General features: G+C 35.1%; 1 protein-coding gene across 4 annotated transcripts in view; it reads left to right on the top strand.

Moving 5' to 3' along the window:
* LOC106674422 (rho GTPase-activating protein 20-like) overlaps positions 1-13,456 on the top strand; it is a 424,732-nt gene extending 411,276 nt beyond the window's left edge. For 2 of the 4 annotated variants that reach the window (XM_024225141.1, XM_024225143.1), the window contains exons 6-12: positions 10,702-10,828; positions 10,911-11,182; positions 11,244-11,418; positions 11,498-11,769; positions 11,872-12,155; positions 12,237-12,424; positions 12,499-13,452. In XM_024225141.1, the coding sequence (XP_024080909.1) occupies positions 10,702-10,828; positions 10,911-11,182; positions 11,244-11,418; positions 11,498-11,769; positions 11,872-12,155; positions 12,237-12,424; positions 12,499-13,263 (2,083 nt within the window). In that variant the 3' untranslated portion in view covers positions 13,264-13,452. Of the gene's footprint in view, positions 1-10,701; positions 10,829-10,910; positions 11,183-11,243; positions 11,419-11,497; positions 11,770-11,871; positions 12,156-12,236; positions 12,425-12,498 lie in introns of all 4 variants that reach the window. The other 2 variants (XM_024225142.1, XM_014407126.2) reach the window with 2 other exon arrangements.
* The last annotated feature ends 1,633 nt before the right edge of the window (positions 13,457-15,089 follow it).

The following is a 15,089-nucleotide window of genomic DNA, read 5'->3' as shown; positions in this document are numbered from 1 at the left end:
ACGATACTTTATGACCGAAATGTTTCAACTTTGGTTTGTTTATTTGTAAACTTAAATTTTTTTTAAGTTTTAAAAAATATTAAAAGTTTTCAAGTGGGTATAGATAAATCGTTGAACAATAGCTGTCAGTTATCTGGTTAATTTTATCCTATTTGTAATTTTGTAAATAGTTTTTTATTAGTCTCTCTATTTGAAGGGCTTTAATAAGAGATCAAAATTAGATAGAAAATGATAGATTTAGTTATTTCAGGAAAAAATAACAGGTCAATTTACGATAATTTATAACCAAAATGTTTCAACTTTTGTTTGTTTATTTTTAAAAGCCGGACCGGCTGATTTGTTTCAAAAGGGTTGAGAAATAGACCGAGGATAAGGTCGGATTTTTAACCGTTTATTATTTCACGAGTTTAATCGGAACCTAGGGGAAACATTTCGCGGAAAAGTGGTTAAAAAGCTTTTCCGAGACGGTATCTGATGCGTTTTCCCCAAAAGGCTTTCAGTCTTTCCAGACGAGTGAATGTCCTCAGAGAAAGTAACCGGGTATCCCATAGCCGTCCAGGCCCAGGATAACCCCCCTATCGTCGACGAAATCAACCCAGATCTCGCACGGAATTACGCAATCCGGTGAAGCATCAATCCTGATGAAGACGTTAAAGCAAGCCATTACAACCTTAAGTTGAACTGAAAAAGAAAATATAAGAAATTGAACATATATTTTACATACATTTTAAAAGATTTAAAAAGTTTTTATTTATGTTTCGGTAAAGATCATAATTTAATTATCTAGTTGAAAATACTGAGGGTAACAATTAAGCCGTATAAAATATTATCTTCAGTTTTGGTTAGATATACTTTTTTTGTTGCTTCGTGCTTGATAAAAACTTGATTTAGGTTTGTAAATCGCATTCCCTCTAGATTTTATTGTTAAGCTCAAAATTAGCCTTTATTTTATTACTAAATAAATACCCACTGCTATATTTTATCTTCATCACAAAAACTTTCCATCTATGAAACGATTAAAATAAGATTAAATTTTTTCCATATGAAATGCATCTGTAGGGGGTGAAAACGTAAACTATAATACGATTAAAACAAGATTAAATTTTTTCCATATGGAATGCATCTGTAGGGGGTGAAAAAATAAACGATAAAATAATTAAAACAAGATTAATTTTTTTCAATTGGAATGCATCTATAGGGGGTGAAAAAATAAACTAACGTCCTCGATTGGTTGTCTCATCAAACTGATTTCACTTCGTATTATATTTTAAGTTCAAAAATATCGCTATGATTAGTTAAATGTAGAATTTATAGTCTAATCTAACTGATTCATTTGGAAACCAACCCTAATTGTGAAATTATTGAAACAATCATACAATAAGAGCATGACAAACCAGATAATGAATTTTGATCATGTGGAATGCGAAATTTTGGGATAAAAAATAAAACCGCACCTTAGTCTTATCAACCCACTCTCACCCCTTTTCAAATTTAAGATCAAAATTAGCCGTATCAGTTAAGTATTAAATAATAATAAATACTCATTGTTTAATGTCTATGTTTGTAGGGTACATAGTTTAAGCTGCCATACATGCAAATTGAAATGTTTTTGTTGATTTATTCAAATTAACAGACCCTGTGTAGGAAGGGAGTCTTGTCCCCCCCGCGATATCCTTAAATACTTTCAAATTTAAACGGAAAGAAAACTTCTGTGTGTCTGAATGCGGTATGCCGTGAACGAACCAAGGACGCCCTCGTGAAATTAAGTGCGACTCCAGGAGCAGTCCGACAAATCTGATAGACGTCAGCTTTGACCATAAATTTCCACGGTGGTGAAGTAGGTCGTGCCGGGTTTCAGCGAGCTTTTCCGACGTAGTTAACGGAATTTTCTCATTGTCCGGCCGCGCCCTAACGGTCCCTGATCCTTCCCAGACAGTCTGTCTCCAAGCCCTAAGGATTTAAATTTAAACAACAACGGAGCATTTATATGAAATTTAACTAACTCTCAAGTCCAATTCGTATATACGATCAAATTTAGTTTAATCACGTTTTGTTTAATTAATTTAACTTTGTTTTCATGAAAAAGCCGTATGCAAGTCTTACATTAGAAATCAAAAGGTCTGCGGTCGCTCGTGAACTTCATAATGAATGAAAGAAAGTACGTCAGCACTCATAAAAGATTGCATTCCATATATATAGCATTTATATATCTACACGTACATACCATATATTGTATGAGCAACACGTGCACTGTACTGCTTTCAACTTTGCTTACTTGTAAAACACACTTATTTTCGGATAATGTAATTATTACATTTTGCAAGATTACTTGTTTGACCGAGAACTACGATGTCATTTTTGTTATTTATTCACACCTTGATGTGACATAAGGCGCAAGTTCGGCTATGACGCGATTGATGATAGGGTGAAATATCTCTGTTGTATAACTTTCCTCTTGTGATGAATCCGATAGTCTTAGAATGACAGCTCTGATAAAGTCGTTTAATCGTCCAGCCCGCTGATTCTCGATAACTCGCAATCTCCGTCATCAACGAAATGAGAAAAAGACGAAGAGACGGATTAAAAAAAAGTGTTCAAATTAGAAATGGTGTTATTTCTAGTAATTAGGTGTTAAATAGATAATTTGGTCGTGAAAGATAACAGAAGTTATTTTGTCAGTTAATTGCATTTACTATTTGTCTTTGTATGTATTCTAACTATCAAGACAGTAGAGCTAAACAAAAATAATTGAAATATTAACAGCAAACGCGTTAAGGAATTGTCAACAACCTTAGAAATAAATTTATTAGGTTTCGTGGTTCGATAGACCAAATAAATTATTTTCAATTAATTAATCTTAAATTAAGATTTTGGTTGAGATAAAAAAGTCAGTGTCGCAAGCGGGATTCGAACCCACGACCTTCGGCTAGATACGCCGCTGCTCTACCACTTGAGCTATCGTGTCTTCGATCCATTCGGACACCATTTGTCGCCGAGAATCAAATAGATTACACGACATTTGAAAAATGGCAAAACGGAAGGAAAATTCAAAAGGTGGTGTTGAGATGGGAAGTCACGATAGCTCAGTGGCAGAGTAGCGGTGTATCTAGCCGAAGGTCGTGGGTTCGAATCCCGCTTGAAACACCAACTTTTTTATCTCAACCAAAACCTTAATTAAAGATTTCTTAGAAATAAAATTTAAAAATCCCCCTGCTATCATTCAGCTTTTAACATATAATCCAATTATTGCCTCACATATCACTTTTTCCAATGTATCTACACATTTCCTGGATACCGCAAATGAATTAAAGTCTCCAAGTTCCCAGATTCTAAAATTTTCACGAATGCGCCTTGGTATATTCGAAAATCTAATTATATGAATTTAGTTTTAAAAAATCCAAATTTCGGAGGACAGCCAATTGAAAATTCCTCGCATATTTCGTTAACGCTACTGGGTATATTTTTTCATTATTTGCCAAACTATATATTACTTATGTCAAATAAAGTTATCTGCATAAAAAAAAACGTAGCTTAGCTTTCTGAACAATTAGAAACTGCATATGTTAATAATGAATGAGAAAACATGAGCTGTTTCTTATAACTTTTATTTTATACAATAGATATTCGCAGAAAAAATAATTCTTTCTTAGTTGCTATCCAACATTTCTTAGAAATTGGTAGTATAATTTTATACATATTGTTTTCATTACAATTGGATTAGAAGCCAAATTACCACATAGGATCTTTGTTCATTTACAACTTAAAGAAGCATGAAGAAGTCGAGCACTTCATTGAAATATAATCTTTATTTGATCACATAAGAGACCCAAAAGAAAATACGAAAAATCAGGAAGGACAGGTTAACAGGAATTTTTTACAAGGTTCGCAACAGCAGAGGACATATCAACAACCCTCGGGGTGTTTAAAAAAAAGCCCATTTTTAAGTATGTTTGGTTCGAATGCAGGGACGTTGGATCCGAACCCGGGACCTTTACCTTAAAGTGACTAGTGCCTAAACCGTTGCGGCCACCGACGCCTCCTTAACAGGGAATGAAAATCTTATCAGGGAATTTTTAAAATTTTACATTCGGAATTCCGCAAAGTTTGGCTTTATCTTTTATTCTAGCAAAAAATTTTTAAAACACATTGATTATTCACTGCGCAAAACGTATTTTCGTAGTATATATTTAAACGAAAAATTGCTCTAATCAGTATGTCCATGTAAATTAAAATAATTTCGTACTTTTTCGGTTGATTGTTGGGAATAAGTGTCTACGTGGTATGTATGGATTTTCTCCACAGAATCAAAATTTTCACTGGTCATGCTAGCAATTTCAGCAAACACGAAGGAGAAAAAGAGGAATCTTACAATTTTCCTTGCGATTTATAAATTATATTGGGTTGTCCGGAAAATAATGCAGGATTTTAAGTTTTCATTAAAAAAAATCTATATAAAATATTCTGTTTACGTTTACAGGATTACTCATTTGTATGAATGTCAACACTTATTAATCCTCTTCCAAATGATATTGTTTGTTTACCTCTGTAGCATTCCGCTACTTGGAAATAATTCAGTCATCCTTATAATGTCAAAGCGAGAATTTCGTACGATTTTCTTTTACGAGTTTAAACTCGGCCGAAGCGGAGCCCAAACGGCTAGAAACATTAACCAAGTCTGGGGCGAGGGTTGTGTTAATGAGTGCACTGTGCAAAGGTGGTTTAAAAAATTTCGGGAGGGACATTTCAGCCTTGAAGATGAAGAAGGTCGTGGAAGGCCTTCCTCTCTTAATGATGATGTTCTGCGATCAGTGGTGGAAGAAAACCCCAAAACAACTGTTCGAGAACTTGCAGAGCAACTCAAAGTCAGTAAAACGACCGTCGCTGACCACCTCAAGGCGATTGGAAAAGTGAAAAAACTCGAAAATTGGGTTCCACACTCATTAAACGATCGCCAAAAAATCAGCGCTTTGATGTTTGTGCATCACTTCTTTGTCGAAACAAAAATGACCCATTTCTGGCCAGAATTGTTACATGTGACGAAAAGTGGATTCTCTACGATAACACTAGACGTTCTGGACAGTGGCTCGACAAAGGAGAAGCTCCAAAGCCCCCAACTCATCAAAAAAAGGTAATGGTTACGGTATGGTGGGCTTCATTTGGTTTAATACACTACAGCTTCTTAAATCCTGGCGAAACCATCAATGCTGAATCATACTGTAACCAAATTAATACCATGCATCAGAAATTGGCAGTAATGAAGCCCTCTTTGGTCAATCGGAAAGGGCCCATTTTGTTGCATGACAACGCTCGACCACATGTGTCACGTGTAACGTCACAAAAATTATTGGAGCTTGGCTATGAAACTTTGCCTCACCCACCCTACTCTCCGGACCTCTCGCCTACTGACTACCATTTTTTTAGACACCTGGACCACTACTTACAACACATAATATTCAAAAATCAAACGGAACTGGAAAATGCATTTATTGACTTTATCAATTCTAAAAATTCTGAATTCTACTCAGACGGAATTAATAAGTTACCAACACGTTGGGAGAAATGTATTGAGAGTATGGGAAATTATTTTGATTAAAGAACATTGCTTTAAAGTAACTAGTTTCTTTTTTTTTGTTTAATACCAAAATCCTGCATTATTTTCCGGACAACCCAATATAAGATAGCTTATTATAATTTGATCTAAATTTATTCTTACTTGCATCTTTTACTATTAGAACATTTCATCTATTATTAAGAATTAGGGTGTTTTAAATTCTAGATGTGGTATTACGCAAATTTTGATTTCATCATTTATTTTAGCAAAGAAATTTTACACTTCACTTATTCACTTCGCAAAACGTTTTTAGTAATCTATATTTAAAAGAAAAATCAATTTTTAACGAAGAATAATGTCACAAATTTCACAAAGCAGGATCTTCATGAAAAGTTAAATTGGTTCGAGCAAGTTAACACTTGGAAAAACATTGTCTTCGTTGTATGTATTGGATTTTCTCCATCAAAATTTACACTAATCAAGCTAGTAATTTTAGCTTATATGAAGGAGAAAAAGGGGCAATCTTACAATTTATAAATGATATCATCCAGCTTATTATAATTTGACCTAAATTTCTCTTAGCTTGTATCATTTACGTAAGGCATATTGGGCATTCGAAATGAAACAAAAAGGATTGTTGTATATATTTGTAAATATTTAATGACGTGGGGTGCTGATAAATGAAAGGAAAACAACTCCTTTACTTTACAAGTTCAGCTCGTACAATTGAGAGCAGTGTCTACATACAGAACGTGCGTTTTTATTAATTTCCCATCGTAAAATACAAGCAGTTAAGTTCAGTACTCGGAAATGCAAAGGTAAAGGAAACAAAGCCCTCCCCCCTGTTAACCGGTGCAACTGGTGGGTTTACGCCCTCGCCTACCTGTAAGTGGGGAGTTGCTGGAAGAGGGTGGGCCCCTTGCCAACACCCCCTACTCGGTCCGGACGGCACCCCCGAATTGCAAACCGTGCCAGTTCCAGTCGTGTTCCTACTGTGAGGAAGATGTCTTGTGCAACCGAGCCGGAAATCGGCTGCTTCTGGTCCCACGCGCCTAAACATTCCAGGAGTCGCAAGTTCATACATTCTATGTAAGTCAAGGATATCAATTTATTTTAACAACATCTCAGCCCTTTTTCTGTCTCTTTAGCTGCGTTAGAATCTTCCTTAGCTATCCCGATCATTTAAATAGAAAATTTACATATTCGTCGATAGAAAACAGCCGGAAATAAGTTTAAGTTCTAATGTGAATGAACACAAGAAGCGTATGTGGGATTTGTTTTATTTCTCCCTTTTGTTTTAATGTTTTGGCTTTTATAGCGTAGGAATAAAGTCATCTGTGTATTTATACAGGGTGTTCGGCTCTCGTGTTACAAACTTTGCCAATAGATTCTACTTTCAAATTGGAACCAAAAAGCCCTAATTAACTATGGTTCGAATCTTCAACAGTTTCGGAGTTATTCCCCTTAAAGATTTCACGACCTTACTTCAAATGATAACTCCAAAACTGAAAAGTTTTGGACAAATCCGTTGACACCGTTGAAAATTACGTCAAATTTCCACTAAGTGATCAATACTAAACTTGCAAACGTTGGTGAAATAAGCGTTTTAGTAACCACAACTTTGATAAATAATTTTTTTCGATGTTGAAAAACTTACTATTGCGATTCTAAACTACTCCAAACCTAGAGACCTGCAAATTTCAGAAAACGTACTCGTAGTAAACATAAAATACTTCATTTTCTCGTGTTCATTTATATGTTTTTTATGTTTTTATTTATTATTTACTTTTATATGTATTTATCTCTTCCCTTGAGGACCGTTGAGCCGAGTGGTTAGTTAGGGCGTCCGACTCGTGTATATCATGCTAGCTGTCCCGGATTTGAATCCCGTTCCAGCACTGCTTTTTTTTAATTAAGAAGTGTTGTAAAGTGGTTTTTACTCATTCTGCGATCTCCTATATAACAGAAATCGTTTTACTTTTATTTCTTCTCTGGCAATCTACTCGTATGTATTCACTGTTTATATTTTTTATATATTGTTTGGACGTTTCTGATTATTTTGGTCTGTCTGTCAGACGTGTTCCGGCTTCTCGTCATCTTCAGTTTTGAAGTTGTTTGAAATAAGTAATATAGTATCAATAAACTACTAAACTCAAACAAATGCAATCTTTAAAAAAAGCGCTACTTAATTTCTCGGATTCATCCATATATTCTAATTTATTGTTTACTTTTTACATAAAAATATTCATTTCTTCTCTAGCAATCTCCTTTTATGAATAAAGCTGTTTTATATATTTATTATGTATTGTTTGGACGTTTCGATTATGTCAGTCTGCCTATTTTCACTGTTTTAGTCTGTCAGACACGTCCGGCTTCTTGCCATCTTCAGTTTTGAATAAGTAATATTAAAATATTAATAAACTAATAAATTCAAGCATTAATGGAATCTTATGAAAAAGGACTACTTAATTTCTCGGACTCATCCATATATTTTTATTTATTATTTACTTTTACGTAAAAATAATCATTTCCTCTCTAGCAATTTCCTTTTATGAATAAAGCAGTTTAATATATTTATTATGTATTGTTCGGACGTTTCGATTATTTTGGTCTGCCTATTCAGTCATCTTCAGTGCTGATTTTTTTTTTTTTTTTTTGGTATATGTAGAATCATAATATTAATAAAAGTCTAAATTTAAACATTAAAGGAAAAAAATTCCATTTCTCGGGTTTATTAATAAATTTTTATGCATTACTTTTGTTTACTATGTACGTATATTCATTTCTTTTCTAATAATCTTTTCGTTTCTTCTTTTTTTTATATTAGATATTATTTGGACGGTTTGGTTTGTCAGACGCGTTTCAGCTTCTCTTCAATGCTAGGTCTGTTTTGTATATAATGTAATATGTATGTATAAACGACCAGGTACAAAAATTGAAAGTAAAAATAAGAAAGTAAACAAATATTTTTTGTTAGATTTATTTTTGTGGTCCTGGTAGGTTTTTTATTTGATACTTTTTACATATCCAGAAAAAAAGAAAATCTGCTGAATCTCAAAGCCTATTTGGGTTATCTTGCGTAGGTAAATAGGTAAAATTGTAAACTTATTTTTAAAAGTATCCGCTGTAATATTTCTTTATTTTTAATGTCTACCGTCTTGTCTAAATTTGTTTTGAATTCTTATATGCAAATTAAAGATTATTGAACCGATCAGGAGAGCAATCAGTTTTTCCAATTTGATCTCTAGTAGTAATTGTTTTAGTTACGATAGGTTCAACTGAAATATTTATGAAAGTATGATTCTTAATTCGAGAAATATTTTATAGAGAAACTTAGCTTCTTGTAGGAATTTCCAGAATATTGAACTTAGTATTATAAAAAGGGCTTAGGTCCATGTTAATTTCTTTTTAAACCGCCAACTTTGTCTTTCACTTTGAAACCCCCCGGCCATCCCTTTTTCTATTTATTCTATTTATAAACATTTTCAGCCGCGTAGAACCGGCCAAATCCAAAGCCAGCGAAGCTAACCTTTTGACTCCCAAGCTTTCCCAGATGCTTTACCGGCCGGGGTTAAAATTTTTCCCAGAAGGGATTATAATAATTTTCAGATGTGCCTTTTCGAAAAGCCTTGATGTTTTACCTGCCTGAGATCCATCTCGATGCTACTACCGGCCTTAGAGACTCTTTCCATCGGTTCGAAAAAGTCAACGTGACCGGCGGCACGTCACTCGGGAAAATTGCCAACGTTGATAATATTGTTCCGATCTGAAACGGTGACGTCGCTCAAGCATCGTAAATCGTCCGAGTGATTCCTTCCGTGGAAAATCTTTCTTAGAGCTCAACCTAAAAGATGATAGATATTAAAGTTTGTTCACATCGAGTATATTGATGAGGTCCATATTTGCCAGTTGAGCTTCCTTTAATGAATTATATTTTTTAATGATGTCTGACAAAAACAAATGATTTTATCAAAAACCCACTTTACCCTTTACAAGTTCTGTATTCGAATTGAATTTGCTCTCATCTCTCTATGCTGTTAATTTCTTGTACTTGGACAGTTTCAAAGTAACTATTGGTTGGACTATTTCAAAAAATAAGCTTAACAATAAAAGATAATCTGTAAAATTGAACAGCTTTTTTTTACATACTTCATAAATATGCTAGAAAGCAGTATAACCAAAAAAATTGCAATTTTTGTCATATAGTGATGATAGATGAAATAACTTTCCCCAACCGCTAATTTTCGTTATAGTTGTATTTTGTCAATTGTTAAAGGTGCGAGTTTTCAAACGCAGTTATTAACACTAATCTACGTCTACTGCTTTGCAATGTTCCAAGATGTCGGGCTCATCATTTGCCTTTGACGAAAAACCCAACCGCTGTAATAAACTTTATTACGTTAAAAGCAATAATCCACATTTATTGGGTCCGGCGAAACGTTCGGATCGAGAAAGCATCGTCGAGACGGAGACATGGGCCGTCTCTTGTTCCATTAGTGCCATTAGCAGTGGGACATTGAGACCCCAGGTTCGACGGCGGGGGTGTCGCCAACCCCTTGACTCCACCCTAAACGGCCAGGATGGTACTTGGGGAAGGTCAAGGGCAGAACAATGCTCAATGGATGCTTATCGGAAATTAAGTTTGACTTTCAAAATTAAGCCAATTTCCAATAATGTTTTGATCAAGTTATCTGCTTTTGGTGTGGTATTTGCTATTTACTTACCTTTTCTTCGGGATCAATCATTAGTCATTCATAAAAAGTCAATTTAACCAAATTCCAAATAACTATGCCTAACAATAAAACAGAAATAATACGATTGGCGTCCTTTACAAAAATGAGAGCCATAGTTCAACCAGGATGACCAAAAATTAATTGTTAGACTACAAATAAAAATCAACAATGTTTTTGTCTGTTAATAATAAAGTACCTAGCAGAATAAAAGCTGTTGCCTCATTATACAGATTCAGGATCTTCTGAGCAGTTGACTAGTTTAACTAAAAGCTATAGAAACCTTAAAAATAAATAAGCATTAGGAAATGACTTCATGAGACATTTTTACTTTGAACTTTTGTGTAAAAACAATATGCTAAAATTATACTTAAATGTAATTGGTTAATAAAAATTAATGTTTCTTATTTTTGTTTTTAGCACTCAAGCTGCTAGAGACTTGTGGTGGTCAAAATTAGCTGATGTTGTGAGTGTTGAGAAGGCGAAGGAGCCTTGTACAACCAACATCCAAGTAATTTATTATGACCAGGCAACTTCCATTGAATATGTAAGTGTTATTAAACCATTTTTAATGAAAAAAGATTTTTTTTTAAATATTTCTCCTATGTAAATAATGTGATTGTTTTTAGTGCAAAACATTCAGTGTTGGTCCAGATGAGACAGCTAGGAGTTGCATATCGATGGCTCTCGACCATCTGGATCTCCTTCGGGATCCCGATGGATACCAGCTATGGGCGAAGACGGCCAGGGACGAAGCGCCGTATCCTTTGTTGGGTCATGAGAGGCCTTTCGCCATTAAGCTCTCCTGCCTACGAGACAGCCTTAGTGCTGAGGAAGGCTTCGACTTGGACCATTGCAACAATGTTCATGACCCTCTTGCCAGATGCCAGTTTATATTAAGGTATGAGGTACATAAAACTGACAATATTGGAATAAAAATAACCCTTATTGTATTTGCGCAGGAGTGTGTGTAAGACACCTGACAGCGAGAAAAAGCTTGCAAAAAAATCAACAGGAAGGATAAGAATCGGACAGGTTTTCAGAAAAAGCCTTTCCAAGGAGAACGCCGGAGGGTGTTTGTTTGGACTACCCTTGCAGCGTATCTGCCCTGGAGATCAGTTACCAAGACCTGTCATGGTAAGTTTTTCGACATAACAAGTCATGATAAAAATATTTTTTCTGTAATTAATGTCTATATCCATTTTTTTAAATCTAGAACATGCTGCAACAAGTTTTCAATAAAGGACCATTCACACAAGGTATATTCCGTAAATCTGCCAATGTGCGTCTGGTGCGTGAACTAAGAGAGAAAATGGATCGTGGTGAAGAAGTGGTCCTGGACCATGTCCCGGTACCTGTCGTTGCATCCCTATTAAAAGAATTCCTGAGATCTCTTCCTGATCCTCTACTCTCAGCTAGCCTATACCCGAGGTGGCGTGAAGCTCTCGAGGCACCTAATATTCATCAGCGGTTGTTAAGATTGAAAGGGTGAGTGTGCTATTATTTTTATTTTTTAGTTGTTCGTTTTTATTTATCATTGCATTAAAAGCTAACCCAGATTGTATTTTAATGATTTTTTTATTGTTACAGAGTGATTGAAGATATGCCAAAACTTAACCGTTTGCTCCTCTACCACGTACTTTGTGTACTTCACCATGTTGGAAGGAGGTCGTGCACAAATCTCATGTCACCCACAAATCTCGGTGTGTGTGTAGGGCCATCACTGCTCTGGAGTGATTCTGTTACCCCTGGTGATTTGAGAGCAGTTCCCATGCTTGTTGAAACCCTTGTGACCCACTGTGAATTTCTTTGTGGCCCGAGGGTCACTCATCTTCTCGGTGACCCTAGGGATTCTGGCACTGAGGAATCTGACTGTAAGCATTTTTTATTTGTTGATTTAATTTGCACTTTCAATTGCTTTTTGTTTTTAAACGAGTTGTTTTGTTTCATTTTAGCTCTTAGAAGGGATGACTCTTCTATAGACAGTTTAGAGTGTAGTCCTCCACCAAGGAAAGACAAGATTTCTCTGAGTCGTGATTCAGGTCTGACGATGTCAGATTCCCAGCTGTATACTCCAGATGAGGAAGAAAGTGGCTCAACTTCCTCCTCGGGATACGATCCAGCCTTTGATCCTCATGCAAAAGTAAGTTCTTTTTTATAATTTTATATTAAATTGGTTGGTTGAATAAATTTCTAATAGAATTGTTATTGCCCTAGGTAACACCAACAATGTCAGTGCCTGGAGAGTACGTGAGAGTTTATGGAGGATGGGAAGAGAGGATAAACCCAAATTTTCAGAGACAGGCTTGGTTTCGTCAGCGATCAAGAAGGTTAAATTCAATTCCACAGACAAAGACTGATGTAAGGAGGAGTGCCTCGGAAGAATCATTGCTTGATAACCCAGCACCGCCAACTCCGCCAAGGCAAAACAAGCCGGATTTGAAACCTTTTGACGAAATGTTCAATAGACACCCACCTTTGAGAAAAGTGACAGCAGTGCATTGCGAAGTTATTAGCGAGCCACGTAGGCGGCAATATCGAGAGGCAGTTTATTCGGCAAAAAAACCACTCTCAGTTAGCAGTGCAGACTTAACAAGACTCAAACAGTCTACAGCAGTGCAGCGTCCCTCCCTGCCACAACCACCAACTCACCCGAGGCTTGAAGAACAAGAGGACTCTTCAACTCTATCTGATGACGACTGTACTCCACAAGTATCTAGAAGTAATTCGCGTGGAAATGAGGTCACCCCAAGGCTTCGACACCTCCCACCAGTACATGTTGAAACCTCGTACCTCCGTGGCCGCCTACGTACCTCGTCAGATCAGCCTGCACACCGTTCAAGATCACTCCCACCGCCACAACAAATAAACAACAATAACAACACAAATAACAAAAGGGCTCCAATCACCTCATATTATCTTCCAGTGGTATCTCCTTATATTGTTACCAGAGCGTATCGGGACGAGGAATCTTATGTGTGAGAGCTTTAAGGATGCCATAAATTTGTACATAAAATTGTTATTTGTATAAAGCTGAATATAAGAGAAATTTTTGTTTTTAATAAGAAAAAAATATGAACTGTGATTCATTTATAGCAAGACATTAGCTGTTTTTAGCCATATTAATTTCATTTAAAAAGAAGTAATTTTTTATATTTTTAATATATTATACATACATTTATGAAGATATACAATATAAATATATATTGTATTTTACCATTCTATTTTTGTTTTCATTAAAAAGAAAACGTATAGTTTATACACAAATGTATATTTGAAATTCAAAAAGAGTAAATATAAGAACAGATTTCCATTTTTGTAAATAATATAAATATGTACAATTTACAAATTTAAACAAATGAAAAATCTCATTTAATAAATTGTGTTATAATTCTCTCTGATTTATTACTTTTGAACCCAATTTCAGCCAATGGAACAATCATGAATTTGCTCAAAAGTTATAAAGTTGTAACGAAACATTAACCTTTTGTAAAAATTAAATAATTTATTTTTTAAATTTTTATTAATATTATTTTTTTCTTCCCAAAGGGTAAAATTGGCAAGAATATATAGTTGAAAAGAAGTAAAAATTAATTTGATTAACAATAAGTTATTCTGTATGATAAGCGTACAATTTTTACATTACCAAAGCGAGTCATAAGTAAATTAAGTGAATCTAAAATTTAACTGGCATTGAAAAGTTGAACCATTCAATTATGTTCGCAAGTTTGTACACCTCGATGTAAGTTGCACTAGAAACACTGAAAACCTACATCCATTAAAAATATTTATACAAAAAGGGAAGACAATATCATTTAGGCTCCAGGAACAATCAAATTGTATGGAACTAAACACTGGACACAAGGAAGAAATCAGAAGTATTTGCCTCTCAGTTATAATTTTTATAATATATCTACATTTCTGAACAAGATGAGAAAACATATTTGTTGTTCTTGGTATAAAACTGAATTTGGCATAGTTAGTTCTATGGCAATCAATGAAGAATGTTATATGACTTCTGGAATGATAAGATGGAACGAAAGTTACTTTGCTTAAGCAGTAATGAGCAATCAGGGAATGTAATAATTTATATAACAATATAAAATCAAAGAATTTCCTTCTGTTCAGAACAGTCGTCAATTTCAAATCCAACATTACCAATGAGTATGGTATCTTTTTTTTACCAGGGACGGGAGGAGTTCCCTTCTGAGCACTGCAGCTGAGCTGTACAGCGTATTGTACTTTATTCCTGGCTCCATATTTTGGGGGAGGGCTCACAACACAAATGTGAACTTGATTTATTGTACCGGTGTTCTTCCATTGAAGAAACTCATTTTTGAAGGGGGTTGGGACCAAACTCAGGGTCCCATCCCTTCCATTGATGAGTGCCGTGTCAATTTCTTTCAATTGTAGCCACCGGTCCCCTTACGCGTCAGAAAAAGTCCAGAGGCGACGGTGGGGATCGAACCAACGACCGCGGGATCTACTAGCCGAGAGTCTGACGCCTTAACCACTTGGCTACCGCGACCCCCTATCTCTGTATACTCTAGATGTTTTGTAATGTATCAGACAAAAAATCTTCTTGAACTGCTTCTATGCAACCGATATGGATGGATTGAAAGGGAGCTCAAAGAGGTGAACAGTAATCTAATGTTCGTTTTACAGTGGTAATGAATAAAATTTTAAGCGCATATGGATCATGGAAAAGTTTAGGATGACATGTAATAAATCCCAGTTTTATTTGCTTTAGCAATAGTTTTATTAATTTGTGTGTGAAAGTTTATCTGACTATCAATAATGATGCTATA

This window comes from Cimex lectularius, unplaced genomic scaffold (genome assembly GCF_000648675.2).
Source record: "Cimex lectularius strain Harlan isolate CLEC.00 unplaced genomic scaffold, Clec_2.1 scaffold24, whole genome shotgun sequence".
Classification (NCBI taxonomy): Eukaryota; Metazoa; Arthropoda; class Insecta; order Hemiptera; family Cimicidae; genus Cimex; species Cimex lectularius.
The sequence above is the reverse complement of the archived record's forward strand: the minus strand, read 5'-3'. Positions and strand labels throughout refer to the sequence as shown.